The following is a 20,712-nucleotide window of genomic DNA, read 5'->3' on the forward strand; positions in this document are numbered from 1 at the left end:
AAAAATATTGTAATTTCTAATCATTTATGTTCGGTGAAATATGTAAACAGCTCAAATTGAACGACAGTCGTTTACGCCTGCTTTGTGCATTCTACACGTTTTTTAAATTAATATTTTGTCGTTTGTGAATCAGCTTTTACTTCTACATTGTGTTGTACGATATGGTTTTATTTGTTCATTACAAAATGGCACCCGAAACCATAGGGTACATGTACATTGATTATAAATCTGTCTTAAATATTACACGAAAAATACAATTAACACATTAAATATTGGATATTAGTATTCTATAGTTTCACCGCAAGATAACAACATCAATATTGATTGTAATTGGTCAATATTGAATTTTAATTCGTGTTTTTAATTTCGAATATTATGGAAAATAAAAGTTCATGTCATATATGAGATTGTTATAACACTGAGAAATCCGAAGGGGGAGAGAGGGGGTCTCCTCCTGAGAACATTTTGAAAAACTGAGTCAATATCCTGGCATTTGGGGTCATTGGTGGGTGCAAATTCTTGTGAACGGGAGAACCAGAAATGGGAGTCAATGGGACAGAATCTCGAGATCTGTTCCTGTCGATTCCCCCTGATTTGTAAAAGTTGTAAGAGTCGTGCCACGACCAGGGGCTCCGGAACGATGCGAGGGCCAGGGTACCAAAAGATAGGGGGGGGGGGCCCCTAAATTTTTTTTAAATTTGTCAATTCAGAGAACACTGTTTAGAGCACCTGTAGCATTCCAATTCCAACATAAAACCCTTTAAAATACATGATAATGAAAGAGACAAAAGCCTGATTATTCAGAATTTTCGTATCATGAGCAATTCATCTCATAAAAAAATTCTTTTTAATCTGACATTCAATACACCAGATTTTAATGAGAGTGCGAGAGCCGGTTCGCGACCGACCAGAGAGCAATTACATATCTATCATTTAAAAATGAATAGACTAGTAAAATGGTTGAAAACTTTCATCATTAGGGCATGGATATACATGTATACCCCAGAAAAAGGACAGGGTACCATTTGTATACCCTGGTACCCGGGTTCTGGCGCCCTGACATTCAATACACCAGACTATAATGAGAGTGCGAGAACCGGTTCGCGACCGACCAGAGAGCAATTACATATCTATCATTTAAAAATGAATAGACTGGTAAAAAGGTTGAAAACTTTCATCATTAGGGCATGGGTATACATGTATAACCCAGAAAAGGGCAGGGTACCATTTGTATACCCTGGTACCCGGCGCGCGACCCACGTACCAGAGGTACTAACTCTGGGCAGTTCACATAACCGTGAATATGATAGTGCTGAGACAGTATAGGACCTGGAAGAATGGTGCCATAATGTTATCGAAAACATTTCTGATAGCTTTTAATTGTTTGGGACTGGGCCTGAAATTTTAGTCTTTGCCATAGTAAATGGGAGCAAATTCTCGTGAACGAGAGGATAAGAAATGGAGCAGACACTTAGGCCTACCTGTCAATTCCGCGTGTTTTGTGAGAGTTGACATAACATTTCTACAGTCTGTCACCCCACGTCCCACTCACTAGTGGTACTACTAACTGCGCGATTCACTGGAACCGGGCCAAATCTATTTGTTAAGGCCAGCTTCATTTTCGTCAAGGTCGCTGAGATGTAAATAAGGTTAGGGGCGTGATTGTTGGCGAGATTGTAGGCTAGGGCTAGGGTAAACATTAGGGCTAGGTCCAGGGTTAGGGTTAGGATTAGGATTAGCGCTAGCCCTGTTTACATCTTGTGACCTTTGACCAAACTTTGGCCTTATCAAATAGATCTAACCCTGTAACTGTGAATAATATGATACTGATTTCTTGAAGTTGGCCTTATCAAATAGATATAACCCTGTAACTGTGAATAATATGATAGTGATGACGTAAGACAGAGGAGTGGAAATATGATGACATAATGGAATTGAGAGCCGTATCATAGGCGCGAAAAAATTTCAGATATGAAATCCGCGCGGGGGTTGGGGGGTGTACTTGGTTTCATTGCGGGGCGGGGTGGGGGCGCCACACATAGACCTATAAACAGAGCCGTTGTCCGGGAACAATTTCCATCATAGCACACAACATTCGGGGGGGGGGGGGGGCGCCACTCGTAGACCTATAAACAGAGCCGTTGTCCGGGAACAATTCCCATCATAGCACACAAAATGGCCTAGACTCGTCTTCATTGGCCTAGGCGGTAGGAAAGAGTAGGAGAGGTCATTTCATTTTTGATCAGCATACATCTAATACCAAATACATAACAAAACAATTTTAGATGTTTATTTCACAATATTTTAATACATTTCATCAAGGCATTTGTTGAAGTGCCTGTGATGTTTTTTTTCACTGTCACGCTAACGTGTGCCAATAAACATACATCGACAAATTAAATTGCTTATCTCTGTTTAGCCTAATTATTGAACTCGGTCAAGTCATTGACATAATAATAAACATATAATATATATCCACACCATGTTTGAAGCCGAATTAATGTCCAAAAAAGTGTGACATCCAGACGGGCGAACCCATTTTGAATTGTCTTCGGCTTGTTCAAAATGCCGTGGTCTCCCCTTGGCATTGAAGCAGGGCGGGGTTCTAGTCGTTCGAGGTCCCGTGTACACCTTTGGCATCGGGGGCTCCGGAAAGTCCGAGAGGCGCAGGCGGTCCGGGTGTACACCTTTGGCATCGGGGACGCCGGAAAGTCCGAGAGGCGCAGGCGGTCCGGGTGGCAGGGGGACGGCTCGGCCCGCTTAGAAGACTTGAAATTAAAGAATCCATAAAATCCGATAAAAATCTTCAACCAAAGGTTGCCAGGCAAGATACATCCACATTTTGCAAGAGATGGATAGAGAACAAGCTAAAAAAAAGAAGAAGCGATTTTTCGTACAATCATGGACCATAAATCATGGACCATAATCCAGGAAGTTATTGTCCGAAATGTGCGAATAACGAAAGAGACTGAGATATTTGGGATATAAAGATATATTTTAAGTTTCATCAAAATCGGATAAAAATTGTCACTTCTAGAGGTCCACAACCTGGGTATTACATACTTTTACACTATTTGCGTACAAGGAGCGGCCATTTTGTCAGACAGTTTCGGTCCGATTTTCGAGAAATTCGAACTCAAACGTTATTAGGGTGTAACGGTGGTACATTTAAACGTTTTTTAGAATCGGACCTCTAGATGGCCCACAAGCTAAAAACGTGATTTTTCGTACAATCAGGGGCCATATATATACTCATCAAATGAAGTAGGGGATATTGAAATGCAAATACCTATGCAGGTTGTGATATGATAAATAGTCATGAACAATTGACATGCTTTCAGAGTATGTTCACAGATGAAGAACTTATCGCCCCAACAGAACCACTGAGCTGCACATGCGACACGCAATAGCGCCATACACGTGGGAGGGGTTCATTGTCAAATTTGACACTTCAAGAAAGGGTTGATGAAAACTGTCGCGTGCTGGTTTATCTATTCATGTTAGCATTCCTATCGGTTCTTGCATAAGATTTACTGTTTAGCGTATCTTTGCTTTAGTGTTTTACGTTTAATTTGATCGGGAGACGTGTTCGTCGACGTCAACGTCAACCGACAACACTGCAAGAATTGGCCGTGGCACTGTAAGAGGAGTGGGTCAGATTGCCCCAAATCGTGATTGGACGGTTGATTAGGAGCATGCCACGACGAATTGCTTAATGTCTGAGGATTGGTGGAGCAATTACTCATTATTAAGACAAAAATCAAAAACGTCCATTTTCACTTATGACAGTGTATCTCTTTGCGAGTGAAATGGGGCCGTCAGATAAGCCGCCCATATAAACTGTTTTGTTCATGTGTAGGCAATTGGTCTGTTATTAACATGCACTGGTTACCTCTAATAAAAACAGCAGTGCATTTCCGCAGTTTTGTATTGTTTCTGAATATTCCCTACTTTTTTTTAAGAGTATATTTATATCGAATATCTGATTAAAATACAGATCTATATTTCGTTTCGATTACTTATACTTTCGATGGCCTACACTACATGAAGATCTGACAAGTTGTACTCGAAGGTCGTGTTAGGGGTCGTACGAACGGCTTTTGACCCTATGACGTCAGACACTGATTAATCAGCGTTAACGTTTCTAGTGGTTTACCCACAGTTCCGTGCATGGACGTCAAGAAGTCGCCTTAACAGGCTGTTTCATTGGCTTATCCCTCACTTCAACGAAAACGCCGGTAATATATAACAACTCTTCCGGATCCTAATGTAGTAAAGACAAGTAAAACGAAATTTTGAACTATAAAAAAACAAAACGAAATGGGATCTGTGTTTTAATCAGATTGATATCGAAAGGAACCAAGATCTTTGGATTATAATCATACATTTCGAGTTTCATCAAAATCGGATAAAAATTGTGACTTCTAGAGTGTCCACAACTTTGGTATTACATACTTTTACACTATTTGCGTCAGATTTTTACGAAATTCGAACCCAGCCTTCATTGATGTGTAACGTTTTTTAAAATTGAATACAAATTGTGACTTCTGTTGGATCCACTAGCTAATAATGCGATATTTCGAAAAATCAGGGGTCATAATCCAGGAAGTTACGTTCGGATTTGCCCGATTATCGAAAAGTAACCAAGATCTTTATGATATAAACATAAATTCAAAGTTTCATCAAAATCGGATCAAAATTGTGGCCTCTAGAGTGTCCACAACTTTAATGTACCAGATGTTTACACCATTCAAACGTTTTTTTTTCTAAATTGAATAAAAATTAAAACGCGATTTTTAGTAAAATCAAGGGCCATAATACGGGAAGTTAAGATCCGATGCGCAAATATCAACAGGAACCAAGTTCCTTGGGTTATAAAATGTATTTCAAGTTTCATCAAAATTGGATAAAATTGTGACCTCTAGGGGGTCCACAACCTCGATATACCATTATATTTACGAGCGGCCGCCATTGTGTCCGGCAGTTTTGGTCCGAATTTCACGAAATTCGAAATCACCTATCATTATGGTGTAACGATGATATAATTGAACGTTTGTTTTTAAATCGGATAAAGGGCCCACAAGCTAAAAAAAAAAAAAAGAGAAGCGATTATTCGTACAACCAGGGGCCATAATCCAAGAAGTTACGGTCCAATACATACGGGAATATCGATTCAAAGAACCGAGATCTGTTGGTAATAAACATAACTGTACGTTTTATCAAAATCGGATCAAAATTGTGACCTCTAGAGTGTCCACAAGCTAAAAACATGATTTTTCATACAATCATACAATCAGTGGCCATAACACATGAAGTTATGGTCCGATACATGCCAATATCAAAAGGAATCGAGATCTTTAGGATATAATAATAAACCTATATTTTAAGTTTCATGCACAGCTAGCTCAGATTAGAACGATTGGACCTGTAGGCCTAGCCTATTATGTTGGCCCTTTGAACACGCAATCCAGTCACCACTAATCGGAGACGAGCATGAGATTGGATCTCCTCTTACCTAAGCAACCAATGCTCGAACACATATCAATTGTTAGATATGGTGAAGAGTTGAAGCTATAAGTAGAAAGACGGTCAGACAATCTCTTTGCTGGTGTACGAAAAACATTTTAGGATACGGTAATCTCCTGGAGGGGGGGGGGGCATTTGCACCCATAGCCCAGCCGTTCCGGCGCTTCTGCTTGACATGCACATAAAAGGACCCTGGACAGTTGGAATTCAGTTGCTGTCTAGACAAATTTCACTGCAGTATCACTGTTCAGTGGTGAGGCATAAAATTTAAATGCGATAGGCCTTTCCGTTAAGAAAATTAAAGTATATATCAAATTTTGGACACGGATTCAACACGGCTTAGCCTCGATTCATCATTTGTAAATTAAATCATTTAAAAATAAAATGACCAAACCGTTCTAATCTACACATCCTATGGCATTGAGATTTGATTATAGTCTTGTCATGTTAATGAATGTCTCATTAATAGTTTATATAACATTTAAGGCCCAAAGAAAGACCTGCAATGCAGATTTAAATTCTTGCATAATAATGCCTGTTTATTAGGGTTCATATAGAAGTGGCGTTATATGAAATTCCCCACCCCCATGCACACTTTTTATGCAAAAATAAGTGTTGAATTTGAGACATAATATTTTCAGTCAAAACTATTTTATCAATTTATAGTAGTGGTGTCAAACGTGGGAGGGGGGTGTGGCATGCCAAAAAAGGGAACGGTAATTAATTAAGAGTGTCATAAAAACACTAGATAGTTGGAATTCGATGAATAGTAGGCGGAAACACCGCTGTCCGAGTTAAATATAAATCATAGTAAACCGCAAGACACGGGCCATGGATGTCCTTCTTCTTTGGCCAATGTTATGCATACAAGTAGGACGTTAAATAAACCCTATTTCAATCCACAAGGGTGTGATCCAAGTCTAATTTGAAGACGTTAAACAAAAGAAAATGGCTGCCGAGGTTCAAGAATTGCGAGTTCCTGGTGATAAAAGCATTAAAATCTCAAAATGGAAAGTTCGGCAAGGCAGTCACATATCAAAGGGTGTGTTAATGGCAATGTACAATACAGAAGAACAAGAAAAGGATACAGTTCAGCAGAAATTAAAGGCCCCAAACGCTGGGATTGTGAAGAGAATTATAGCCAAAGAAGGACAACTCTGTGAACCAGGGTAATTTAAAATTTGTTTAGACTAAAATTACTGTATTTGTTGGATGTTTGAATTTACTATTGAATAGAATATAACTTTATTACTTCGAGATGTTCTTTCAGGACAGTATACAAAAAAAACCCAAGGTATATGCCTACTAATAATTATGTAACACCAAATAAGCCATTAATTTTACAAACTGAAGTCAGAAGTGCCAGTGGCGAATATCTGTTATCACACACAAATATGGTTTACTGTGTACAACTCTGTTGTAGTGACAAAAAGAATATCTTAAAGGAGCTAAATCTCCATTCTTTGCTACCTAGAAAGGGACACAAATGGGTCGCAATGCATAGCCTACTGTTTTTACAGTAATTTCTAATCAGTTATGTTTGGCAAAATTGAAAATACCCAATGAGTCAAAATTGAATGGCAGTCTTCAGTGTCAAGTTATTCCAGTCTACACCGGTAGTATTATCATTGCTCAATATGCATTCACTTGTGGGATATGTTTAGCCTCATTCATCGAGTAGCTTCATTACAAATGGCACTCAAAAGCATTCTGGCATGCGATTGGTGTGCCAATTTTCAGATTTTTATTTTGTCTTAAATATTTGATAATATATCAGAAGCCTATCTTTTCAAGGTAAGATAACAACATCAATGTTGATTTAAATTGATCAATATGTTGTGTTTGCAGAGTCGAGGACTGTGGATGACTTTCTTCATTTAACTTACTTGATCACTTGTAAAATCTACTAGACCCGATGTATCTTGGGGATTTGAGGTAGTAAGGTAGGACTAGTCCTGAACACCAGATCTGGTGAATACAGACTCCTTGACAACAGTACAAAAACTATGTCAAGTCCATCAAGATCCCTCACACTATACGGGTTTTCATACAACATGCATTTACATACTATGTAACAAAAAAATACAACCATAAAATATTTAACGGTACCACAAATAAACACTTTTCGAAGAGTGAAATCATATGTTTGAAAAAGGGTCAAGGTCCTGATCACAACTTTTGTTCCCAAGTATATGTTGGTTTCGGAGTGATTACAGACTACATGTACATGCGTATGTCACCCTGGAGGGTAAATGTATTATTTATGTCAGTAGGTGTCCAACTAACAGTTATTTTAAGGAACTAGTAATTTACTTAATGTATATGTACTTTTCAGGTCTATACTTGTAGAAATAGGACCCCAGTCAGCAAATTTATGTTCACATCCCACAGTAATGAAAGATATGTGTGCAGAATGTGGTGCTGATCTCAGATGGTAGGAATTTTTATTTTAAATTTAACGTTTCTAAAATGTAAAGAAAAGTGTATGTAAGTGTAACGATATTCATAAATATCCAACCAATTCCATATATAATATTCTCTTGGGAAGGACTGGTTTGATTTGGATTAAGATAAAGTGTTTGAAAAATTGTTGTTTTAAAATCTGATGTAGATATATGTATATGATTAAACATTTTATTTAGAGGAGCAGATATTTGGACAATTGAATGAAAAATTACTTAAATCCCAACATTGACTTACATTTAGTTAAAATTGATACACTGATTTTCACCTAAATCAAACTTTTCATTGAGGAAGATTCTGTGTTTTGTTTTAGTGAACTTGGACTAGCTGGTGACAGAAAGGAACCTGTAAAAGCCTCTGTGGCTATGGTGCATTGCATACCAGAATTGATTGTCAGTGAAGAGGTATGTGTAGTATGGGTAATATACATAACTTTAAAATATGTTAATTGTATGTGAAATTTTTATCCAAATCCAGTGCAACTAATATTCGGCCATGTTATACTTTATCAAGGAAATGATATAAGCTTGTAAGTTTCTATGTAGGGTTGGCATGCAATATAAATTTTTAATCATTTGTTGAGGTTTTTCATGCTAAACCATTCAACTACATTCAAGTGAGTAATCCAAGATTAAATGGATGATGTAATTTGTATGATGCAATAATCAAATTCAAATATGTATGTGTGTGTAATCATTCTGTTGCAGTGATTGACTTGAGCAGTTACCTCTTGCTATGATTACAATTTTTATGTGATGAAAAATGCAGTGTTTTGTTTGCAAGAATTCAAATTTACCAATGAAAAGGTCCAGGCCATCCTTGTCAGGAATAGAGGGAAGAAATTATCGAAACTAGGGTTATTATAGTAGTAACTGAATGTCACAATTATCAAGTCACTCATACAATTTTATATTAAGATTCTGTAAATGAGAATTTGGTTGAGGCAGATTGGGCAAGCATACAATATCTCTTCGAAACGTTCTACTTGTGGGAGCCGTACTGGTTTGGTGAATAAGATGTGACTCGCTAACTGGTAGGGTTCCGTGTTCGATCCCGGTGTTGGTCGAGAAAATTTTTTTGGGATTGTCTGGCCGAGGTCTGGCAAGGGACAATGTATAGTCGTTCGAATGGGATGAAAAAATGTGACCACTTGTACACAATGGCATGCATTTAAAAGATCCCTTGATAGTTGGAATTCGAGTAGGTGGTAGTTCAGCTGTCCTTGCAAAATTTCCCTCATAGCACACTGTATGGCGTATGTCCGTCTTCATTGGCCCTGTCATTACAAAAAAGTAGTGCGTTAAACCCATTTTCATTTCATGTTCCCCCATGTTAAGATATAGAGTTATCCTCCCTGCATCATAATATTGGATTACTAATTGTTGTTTTTTTATTTTATTTTAGGTAGCTTTAGAATTGGGAAAAGCAGATGAAAATCGACTGTTGTCTTGCAGAAAATTAGCTTTATTGGTTGATTTAGATCAAACTCTAATTCACACGACCAATGATGCTATACCAAATAATCTCAAGGTAAAATAGATACAATTCTCTTACAGATTCAAAGATTATCTTGTTTGTTAAGATCTGATCTATCCATTTATTGTTAAAGATGTTTGTTGCCACTTGTAGCACTTGTAGGTATATGTGACTTTTATATTTTGATGAATAAATCACAAAAATACAATGCTGTAACTAAGAGGCAAAAAATTTATTTTTATTTTTATATGGTCTAATTGAAATGTGGTTGGATATTTTCATCTACCTTGTTTGTCCATCTGTCCGTTGTCTACAAAGACTAAAGTTATAATCCAATTAACTTGAAATTTATGCACAGTGTTTATATTCATATAATGAAGAGACATATAAATTTTCAATAATTTCCAATAACTTAGAAGAGCCAAATTTAGCTATGTCTTTTGTTTATTTTAGTTAACTATTTCTGATAATTAATTTGTGGGTTGTTGCTCTTAATCAGTTTTTAATGTCTAGTAAAGGTTCTTATTTACCTACAAAAGAATACAAATGGAACTTCTTAGACAATTTAACTTTGAGAGTTATGGTCCTCGTTTCCTTTGTCTAATGTCCAGTAAAGGCTTTTATTTACCTACAAAAGAATAAAAATGGAACTTCTTGGACAACTTAACTGTGAGAGTTATTGCCCTTGTTTCCTTTGAAAATCCTTACTGTTGCTGTAGATTTTAAAATTATTATCTGATTAACTAAAATTTGTCTGTGTTATATTGCCATTGGTTTATGCTTGTGCCAGGAAAAATCCTATAAAATTTAAAAATTGCCCATAACCACTGTTACTATCATGTAACCTCTATGAACTGCTTGCCAACTAAACATCTTTCTTAGAGCCACTACATGTATGTAGTGATAAAGTGTGATTTGTTTATTAGAATTCACTAATGTTTTGAATTATTGTACTGCTGTCAAGAGTTATATTACATAATGCAATTATACAGCACTATCATAAAAATTTAATGTGTTACTATGTTAGGTTGTAACAAGACTGTTTTTGTATTAATTTTAAAACTTTTTTTTTATTATTATTTATTCAGGATGTGTATCATTTTCAACTTTGGCATGGTAGAAAACTTTTATGGTATCATACGAAATTCCGGCCTGGCACTAAAGAATTTCTGGAAAAAATTTCAAAGTTGTTTGAATTACATATCTGTACTTTCGGTGTTCGAATGTATGCCCACACCATTGCTCGATTTATTGATCCTGATGGCAAATATTTTTCTCATCGTATATTATCAAGAGATGAATGTTTTGATGCCATGTCAAAAACTGCCAATTTAAAGTAAGTAGTTTATTATGCATTGTATATATATGATTATCTTGACTAGTTTCCAGTCATCTGAATATTGGTAAAACATTCAATGGTAATTATATTGAAAACACTGCAGTGTGACCAAGGGTGACATTGCAAGCTATTTGTCTTGAGTGACAGGTAACAGCATGTGCTTAGACTCTGTCATCATATTGTCATGATTCTGTCACCTGTCATCATATTGTCATCCTATTACAGAATTCCAACTTTCCTAGGATGTTGATTGAAATTTCGGAATATAAATTGAGAGACAAAGTTTAAAATACATTAATAATTAAACTGAATAGGGCTAGCTAAATGATTAACTAATAAATGAATACCATATTTTATACACATTTAATGTTCATGTGTATTGTCATCACCTCCCTTCAGTTGTCTGTAGGTCATCTTGTATCTTGTGAGAATTCTACAGATTTTTTATACGCCCACATTTTCATGTGGACGTATATTGTCGTCGCCCCCGTCCGTCCGTCCGTCCACAATTGTTTGTGAACAGTCTACAGGTCACAATTTTTATCCGATTTCAATGAAACTTGAAATATAGGTTTATCACCCTAAGATCTCGGTTCCTTTCGATATTGGCATCTATCGAACCATAACTTCCTGAATTATGGCCCCCGATTGTACGCAAAAACACGTTTTTTGGCTTGTGGACCCTATAGAGGTCACAATTTTTATCCGATTTTGTTGAAACTTGAAATGTAAGTTTATAGCCCAAAGACCTTGGTTCCTTTCGATATTCGCGCATATCGGACCGTAACTTACTGAATTATGGCCCCTGATTGTACGAAAAATTGCGTTTTTAGCTTGTGGACCCTATAGAGGTCATAATATTTATCCGATTTTAAAAAACGTATTATTATATAACCGTTACACCCTAAGGACGAATGAGTTCGAATTTCGTGAAAATCGGCCCATAACTGACAGAAAAAATGGCCGCCCCTCGTTCTCAAATTGCGTAAAAATATGGTATATCAAGGTTGTGGACCCTATAGAGGTCACAATTTTTATCCGATTTTGTTGAAACTTGAAATGTAAGTTTATAACTCAAAGATCTTGGTTCCTGTCGATATTTGCGCATATCGAATTGTAATTTTCTGAATTATGGCCCTTGATTGTAGGAAAAATCTCTTTCGTTTTAGCTTGTTTTCTATCCATCTCTCGAAAATGTGGGCGTATCCTGCCTGGCAGCCGCTGGTTTCAAATTTGCAGGAATTGTTATTTTCATTCATCATAAGGAAGAAAGTACCCTTTTGAAAAGCCGAATTTGCAGATCAAAAATCTTCTGTTCACATGTATGAATACAGGACAGAGTCCTTAACAGAATTCGTACATCTTCTGTTCAAATATATGAATACAGGACAGAATTCGTAAATACTTGATGAGGTCGTTCATTGGCAGAATTTTTAATTGCAAATCATGTAGTAAATGTAAACAAAATGCTCATTTTTCATGAATAGAAAGGAAATATTATTCTGGCATGGGCTAATGATCTTAGAGAGAAGCAATATGGCAGCATGAAATACCAATAATAGAAAGTAATGGGAACTTAAATTAGATGTCTATACCTACGTTAAGATTTATATAGTGTTTCAAACTTTCAATCAATATGCTTTTTTATTAAGCCTGCTTATTATTGTGTATGGTTTAGAAGTCTATATTTGACTTTTTGTCTGGAATATTGAGCCTTAAATACCCAAATGGGATATTAGAGATATTTAGATCTTCATGTATACAGTCTTTTCTAGTTCTTAAATTTATATTTTTTTTTGTTTTCAGAGCATTGTTTCCATGTGGTGACTGTATGGTAGCTATCATAGATGACAGAGAAGATGTTTGGAACTTCGCACCAAATCTGATTCATGTTAAACCTTATCATTTCTTCCAAGGTACAGCAGATATTAATGCCCCTCCTGGATTGACAAAAACAGAGAATGACAGTGTACCAGTGTCACATGAAGTACGCAGATCAAGTTCAGAAACACAGAAATTAAACGAACCAGAAACAATGAAATCAGACGACCCAGAAAAGCAGAAAACAAACGAACCACAAACACAGAAATCAGAGAAACCACAAACACAGAAATTGGACGAACCAGAAGCGATGGAAGTCGAATCAGATTCAGATAGAATGTCTACTGATGGTGACAAAGATTTAGTAAAAGACAACATTAATTCTTCTTCCAATCAAAGTGATGAAAACTCAAATAAAACTGCCGCAGATAATAAAAATTCTCTGCATTCGGACAATTCTGTTGCAGACATATCTAATTCAAAGGGAAATAACTCTGAGCAGTCTACTACCTCCACAACAGATGATAAATCGAAAGAAACCATTAAATCACAGAACAGTGAAGAAGAAGTGGAGGAGATAGAATGGGTAGATGATGATGATTATCTTATTTATTTAACAGATATTTTAACGCGAATTCACACAGCTTATTATGATGTTTACGATCAAATGAAGGATAAGGAGGACATGTCAGAATTACCAAACATTAAGAATATCATTCCATATGTCAGACGAAAAGTTCTTAAGGGTGTGAACATTGTCTTTAGTGGTGTTGTACCGTTAAATATGGCCCCTGAAAAATGTAGGGCCTACATTATTGCTAAAACATTAGGTGCTAATATTCACACGAACATTATTTCTCGTAAAGAAAATCCTGAAGAGGCAACAACCCATCTAGTGACGTCAAAAGCTGGGACTGCTAAATATAAACTTGCTAGTAAAATGAAGAACATTTGTATTGTTAATCTGGATTGGTTACTGTGTTGTTCGTACAGATGGGAGCGAGTTGATGAACGTTTGTTTCCCGTCTCAGATGACAGTGCGGGTTCGTATTGTGACAGTCCGATAACAAATGCTGAAAGTCTAAGAAAACTATCCAAAAAACAGAAACGGAAAGCTGAGGACACTGACAATGTTTTTGGTAGCGAGAACATTCAAGATTCAAATTCTTTGAAGCGTGCTAGGAAAGATGAAGGCATGGAAGAGGATGCTCAAAACAAATCAAGATTTGCCACCAGTTTTAACCCTCTCTTTTCTTTCTCTGATGAAGATATTGAATGTATGGATAAAGAAGTTGAAGATTTAATGGACGATGATGATGAAGATGCTTCAGATGAAGATGAAGTAGATCGCCATGAGCGTGTTCGTAATCAAGTCCTCAGCAACCCTCCCGAAGAATCCTCTACTGATGACAGTTTAGATGCCAACTTTCCCCGAGGCTGGAAGAAAAAGACGCAATCGGAAGTTGATTGCATAGAAAAAGTTAAAGAAGAGGACAGCGATGCTCCCGTCCCTGATGAGGACTCTGAAAATGAATTGGACAAATATCAGAAAAATTTAGAAGCCTTCTCTCCAGATTCCAATATGAGTGACTCAGATAAGGATTCTATAGGATCAGTTGATGATGAAATAGCCGATGCTGTGGAAAAGGAATTTCTTTCAATGTTATAAGTTTATTATAGTCTTTTTCATCTTAAATCTTAGCCTCAGTATTTTGTTACAATGCTTCCTTGAGTGCTATTTTACATATTTCAACATTTTGTGTTATGTGATAGTTAAAACTTGCTGATGATACTATGTTTGTTCTTCATATAGTTATCTGATTGATTGATCAGGATGAAAGTGTTTATATCTACAGAAAGGCATACATGTAGTGTGCCTCATTTCTGTATTTCATTTAAATTTGCATGTACGTTTTATCATGTTTATTAAGAACTTTAAAGCATAACTGTTTCAGATCATGCCAGGCAAACATAACAATATACATATAATTTCCATTGTATTATATATGTAAAATATGTGATTTTGACATGAGTCAGTGGCAGCAGATCATTTCTATTTGACTAGAATCTGTTTTATTTAGTTCAATCTGAAATTAATTTGGAATTCCCAGATTAAAGTGTATCTCAAACAAGATTTAAAATCATTTATTTATAAAAGTGTTGTTTTCATTGTGTCTCAGTATACTTTATCAGTTAGGAAAATTACATTCATTCAGCTGTCTATAAAGATTGTGTATGTTGTTGTAATGTCTCCATCCATCACAAGAGTAATTAGTGTAGTTACGTAATGTTTTATTATATGAATTTTTATATATGATTTATTACTACCTGTACTAACCAACTGATTAATGTTTTGTGTCTTACCTAAAATAATTGGGGGGTTGCATGGCTGAATGGTTAGCGTGTGACCGTTGTATCATAAAGTCTGTGATTGAGTCAACTGGCGTGGTTTTGATTCCCTGGTTGTATGTGTAGGGTCGCCTGTCCAACCTTGTGGGTTTTCTCTGGGTCCTCCGGTTTTCTTCCACTGCTAAAAACCCCTATACGCAAGCGAATTATTGAAATAAAATTAAACCATTCGTTAGTCCTGAAATGACCTAGTATGTGTCGAGTGGACGTTAAACCCCATTTGTCTCTCTCTCCCTAAAATAATTGACATGTTTTATTTAGGCATAGCTGGTCAGAGAGTGATGTATAAAATCATTACAAAAATTATAAGTTAAAAAGTCTATACTTCAATATAGCTGGTCAGATTTATCACAAATTTTGCACAGGATCTAATAATATGAACATCCTTGATATAACCATCTGGTGAAGACCACATTAAAGACAGTGTTATTGTAATTATTAAATCTTTGTATGGAATAAACATATACTTTGTTACGACTATCAATAGCCTACTGTGTATCTTTCGAATTCAATATTTAAAATATCATGTTCTTTAAATTAGTTTAAAATATGTGTCTTTATGTATTTAACAAATAGTGTGATTTAAGATAGACTAATGGTGATAAATTGTTCTGACTTGCGTAGATTCAAGGATATGTTTTTATAAGAGTAAGGTTTAAGATATTTGGCTGTATGTCACTATAGAATCATATACTCACTGTTATTTATGGAGTAAGATTACATTTTTAAATTTTCTAACTCTACATCTCAAGTTTTTATTACTTGAGGCTAAATATGGAATATACAGGGTATGTCCAAACATAGTAGTCGTTATGCAATAAGTAATACATGCACAGCCCAGCTTAACCAAGAGCCAAATTGCCCGAGGGCCCTGCAGATCATGGCAAAAAAAGAAAAAAACCCTATTAAATTCCCGATGAATGTTCCACTCATCGAACTAGCAGCACGATGGGTGTAGGCGGGGTGAATCTGCGATCCCTCAACCATCTCTGTGATCGGTTGAAACCTGTGATGTAGGTGATCGCTCGTATGCTAATTATGAGCAACTTTTCCTAGGCCCTCACCAGTCACGTACACTACAACACTTTTGATTCAACTTGCTATAACAGTTCTGCTCCATTATATTTCATTTTCGCGCCTATATGCCATTTGGAACTGAATAGATTTCCTATTTGATCAGATATGTAATTTCTTCTTGTACTGCAGACCGTTTAATTGTGTGTTACACATGCGTTCCATTTGAAAGGATATAAAATAATCTTTTCGTAGCGGTAGGGGCCCTGCAATTCTAGTCTGGCCCAGGGCCCCACTATTGCCCAGGGCCCCACTCTAGTTTGTCCTTTTCATTCCAATGCAACTACAAAAAGATGCTGTTTGTTATTGGAATTTGAAATATCGTCTCTATTCTTGCAAAGAAATTCTATAATTGTTATGAATATAATGTACTTAAAGACCACTTCTTGTTTTACCCCACTGAATACCCAAACTTTTACTTTATTTTTTTAATAGTTTTGTTATTTCTTTTTTCAGTGTTAACATTTGATTCATTGTGAAGCTTCTTGTTATGTATTTCCCTTATCATTGTTTGTATATATTGAATAGGAAAAAAACCCAACCTCAAAACAAAATTATCATATCTTCTTAAATTTTAGTTTATTAGAAGAATTATTAGAACTCAGGAAAGTAGCAAAATTATGATTCAGCCAAAAACACATTATTTTATATTTTGTAGTTGTAATATTTTTGATTATCACTTGTTAATTTGTTAGAAGATTTGCATAATAATGCTACATGTTTCACACCTGATATACGCATCATAATATTTGTTCATACTGATCAAATTATTTTACTTCACCACATCATGATCTATTATTGTATATAGTTGTTGCTGAATGTAAAACTTGCCTTTTATTAAATTCAGTTACTTACATGTACTGTATCAAGTTTGATTGGTTTAAGACCTGCACACACCAAAGAATATTTGTTAGTGTTTTTCCATCACTATAGAACAGTAGTACCCAACCTTTTCGCCCCCGCCTTTTGAAGAAAGCAGGGGACTATTAAAATGGGTTCGTCTGTCTGTCTGTCTGTCCGTCACACTTTTTGGGAAAGAATAACTCTCTTCTAATTGAGCTAGAATGTTCAAACTTGGTGTAGGTGTTTATTAGGCCAATGCTTTTATGGAGTTCGAAGATAAGCATTTTCTGCTTGTGCTAAGGGTAAGCAGAGATAAGCAATTTGATTGGTTGATGCTTTGGGACACGATAACTTTAGTTCTAATTAAGTCAGAGTGATCCAACTTGGTGTAGAGTATCATTACGTCAATACCTTGACTAAGTTCGATAATGAGCATTTTCTGCTCGGGGTAAGCAGAGCGATAAGCAATTGGATTGGCCAAGACTTTGGAACACAATAACTCTGTTTCTAATTGAGCTAGAATGTTCAAACATAGTGTAGGTTTTTATGAGGTCAGTGCCTTGATGGAGTTCGAAGATGAGCATTTTCTGCTTAGGGTAAGCAGAGATAAGCAATTTGATTGGTTGATGCTTTGGGACAGGATAACTTTAGTGAGAGTGATGAAACTTGGTGTATTGAGGTAGAATGTTTAAACTTGATGTAGATGTTCATTAGGTGAATGTCTTGACTGAGTTCAATGATTAACATATCGAGCTAAAGCTAAGCAGAGCTAAGCAATTTCATTGGTCGATGCTTTTGGACAAGATAACTTTGATTCTATCTGATAGAGAGTGATGAAACCTAGTGTTTAGTTGATAATCTGTTTGATTGCTTGATACTTTTGAAAAAAAAATATGCTGAAAAAAAGATATGCTATTAATTAATGTGTCATCTATTTATTTTGGGATTTCGGTGGGGAATATCAGCCTCCCTGTTGGCTTGTGTTGGTTGCGATCCCATTCCAGAAACCAGCATCTGATCGCGACCAATGAAACGTCATCATTATTTATATTTTATTTTTGTTTTACTTATTTGATAACTTATTGTTTATATTTTTACACCTTTATAAAAATTGAGGAAAGACATTGGCAACATGGCAAAAGTCAAGTGTATATATCAGAGATTTATATGCTTTTCATTCATGAAAGTGCATGGCGACTGAGGTCGCGACCCAGAGTTGGCGAACCAGGCTATAAAATAATCATTGATCTGTGATAAATATACCGCCGGACAGATTGTGACAAACGTCTTGTAGGTTTTATGAGCACTACTGTTTGGCAGATAACTATCTGAGTGATTTGATTTATTGCTAACCCAACAATTCATGATGAACAAAAACATGGAACATCTCAAAATAATACCACAAGTTGATTATAAAATGCTAACACAAATTGATGCCCTCCGGATAAAAACTAGCTTGTGTCTGATATTAAATACACGTACCACGCGGTTGCTCGTCATATTATTTTTATACGCCCACAACGAAATGTCATTGTATATTGTCGTAACCCCAGCCTGTCGTTCACAATATCTTGTGCACACGCTATAGAATACATTTATCATCCGAAATTTATATATGTAGTTTACGTTCTTGGGACGAAGAAGTCTCTTTAATTTCAACAATTTACGTTATTATTTCTGCAGTATTGGGATTTAACAATAAAGAAACTTGTTGAACTTCAACAATTTATGTTAATTACCTTTAGAGTTATGGCCCTTGTTTCGCTTTGTAGAACCATGTGAACGCTCGAAATTTATCTGTATGAAATTTATGTGCATTATTTAAATTAGTGAAACGCGAAGACTTGAATTTCAACAATTTATGTCAATTACCTCTATAGTAGTGTTCGGATATTCGAACAAGAATACTATTCAAATATTCGAAGGGTCTTGAAAATTGTATTCGTATAGTATTCGAATACTATTCGAATATTTTCAACTTTTAATATAAATATATTTAAAGTGATTTATATTCAATTTATAATAATTTCCAATTAATTATGAAATACGTGAAATTTCTGTTGACATGTGACACGATTATATTTTAGCAATTGCCAGTGGATCTTTTGCGTAAACTGCCAATTTATACACAAGACCTCGGTCTTCCATGACATCGCATCAAGTAGACGCGGACCTCAACCATACCTCAGTCATCTGCCATCTCCGTCAGATGCTCTTTTAGTTTATCCGAGGTCTGTGAACCTGGACATGATTTCACTTCCAGAGTCTTAGCCACCATCTCCCAATCTGGTGATACAAAATGAGCGGTTAAATTAATGCAAGACTCATTTTGTTCATCTGATGTCCATACATCTGTGGTCACAGGGATAACTTCTGACTTGGGTCATTCCTGATTTGATGTTCGTCGGAACGAACGGCATCATAGATTTCTTCCATTCTTTTTTGAGTGTTTTACTTGACCGCAAATTGTGTGATGGATTCAGGGCTTCTACCAATTCCCGAAAATGGTCATTGTCAATAAGAGAGAGGGGCTGATAATGCTTGGCTACAAACTTGATCAATTTCTCACTGATGTTTTTTGCTGCGCTGAATCTTGTCATACTTTTTGCTGTTGCCTGAAGAACTTGTGTAGAACTTTTTAATTGGCTGAATCTTGCCTGACCCCACGTCCCGTGCAGATGAAGTATCTGGAGCTACGTATCCATGTTTCAACTTCATGTGGTTCCAAAGATTAGCCTTGATGTGATATTAGTCAAGACCATGGAGGTGTATATATTGTCAATATATACACCTCTATGGTCAAGACAGCCAACTCCATCGCGGAACTAACTGGCTAACCAAAGTAGATAACTAGCTACTTACCGTATAACTGTCCCTGAAGACGGTAGATCTGTGTAGGGGTAGCACCCTTACAAGCTGCGGTTAGGTAATCTAAGTAAGCTTGGAATGTAAATGTGGCAAGGGAAGTCGCCTTTAATCATATTTGAGAGCAAATAGAATAAATAATAGATATTCGAAAATATTCGAATATGGTAATTGCTATTCGAATATTATATTCGACGAGCGAATATTCGAATATTCGTGCCGAACACTACTCTATAGTTATATCCCGTGTTTAACTTTGTTTAACCTCGCGAACACTCAAACGACAAATTTAACATCCGATCTGCATGCAATTAATATTAGTGTATTGTAAATGACCCCATTCACTACAAAATAAGAAATGTGTGACAATCCTTGTCGACTGAGAGGACGATTTAGCTGCTGTGGTGTTTGTTTTGTTGTCTGATAGACTGTTATTTTGTTTCCCTAACCGACTTCATATAGTTTTGCCAAGCTCTTCCACATGTTATTGCAGAACTTCTGGCAATGCAACACATAAGAATTTGAGCTTTTAGAGCACCATGTTGCTTGTAAAATGAAATTCGGTTTAACGTCCCATTTTTCTGCTGCATCTGACCAAATGAAGATGGGGATACGCCATGTAGTCTATTTTGAGGGAAGATTTGCCTGGACAGTGGTACTACGACCTATTCTTATTTAGAATTCAACTGTCAAGTGTTACTTTATGTACACGTAGTTGTGTACACGGTACCTCTGTTTTTCGTCCCATCCCAACGACCAAATGCCGTTCCTTGCCAGACCCTCCATCCCGCAAGATCACTTTAGTCATTCCTCGTGTGTAACGAAGATTGTAATAAGTGCAGTCATAGAGACAACCTGTCACTAAAAGCTGGAACAACTTTAGATATAATTTTCCA

The 20,712-nt window shown here is 36.2% G+C and overlaps 1 protein-coding gene across 1 annotated transcript; it reads left to right on the forward strand.

The window, feature by feature from the left end:
• Positions 1 to 6,473: 6,473 nt before the first annotated feature.
• Positions 6,474 to 17,000, forward strand: LOC126816538 (RNA polymerase II subunit A C-terminal domain phosphatase). The gene is made up of 6 exons (XM_050543179.2): positions 6,474 to 6,695; positions 7,862 to 7,960; positions 8,303 to 8,393; positions 9,394 to 9,519; positions 10,554 to 10,801; positions 12,611 to 17,000. The coding sequence occupies exons 1-6, from the start codon at positions 6,475 to 6,477 to the stop codon at positions 14,292 to 14,294; spliced, it is 2,469 nt and encodes an 822-aa protein (XP_050399136.2). The 5' UTR covers position 6,474; the 3' UTR covers positions 14,295 to 17,000.
• The last annotated feature ends 3,712 nt before the right edge of the window (positions 17,001 to 20,712 follow it).

This window comes from Patella vulgata, chromosome 3, assembly GCF_932274485.2.
Source record: "Patella vulgata chromosome 3, xgPatVulg1.2, whole genome shotgun sequence".
Lineage (NCBI taxonomy): Eukaryota > Metazoa > Mollusca > Gastropoda > Patellidae > Patella > Patella vulgata.

Bases quoted from the DNA above. Each gene is read 5' to 3' on its own strand.
- LOC126816538 (XM_050543179.2), top strand. From the start codon at position 6,475: ATGGCTGCCGAGGTTCAAGAATTGCGAGTTCCTGGTGATAAAAGCATT. The intron at 9,520-10,553 runs GTAAAATAGATA...TTATTTATTCAG, and splicing joins CTATACCAAATAATCTCAAG to GATGTGTATCATTTTCAACT. The intron at 10,802-12,610 runs GTAAGTAGTTTA...TTTTGTTTTCAG, and splicing joins TCAAAAACTGCCAATTTAAA to AGCATTGTTTCCATGTGGTG.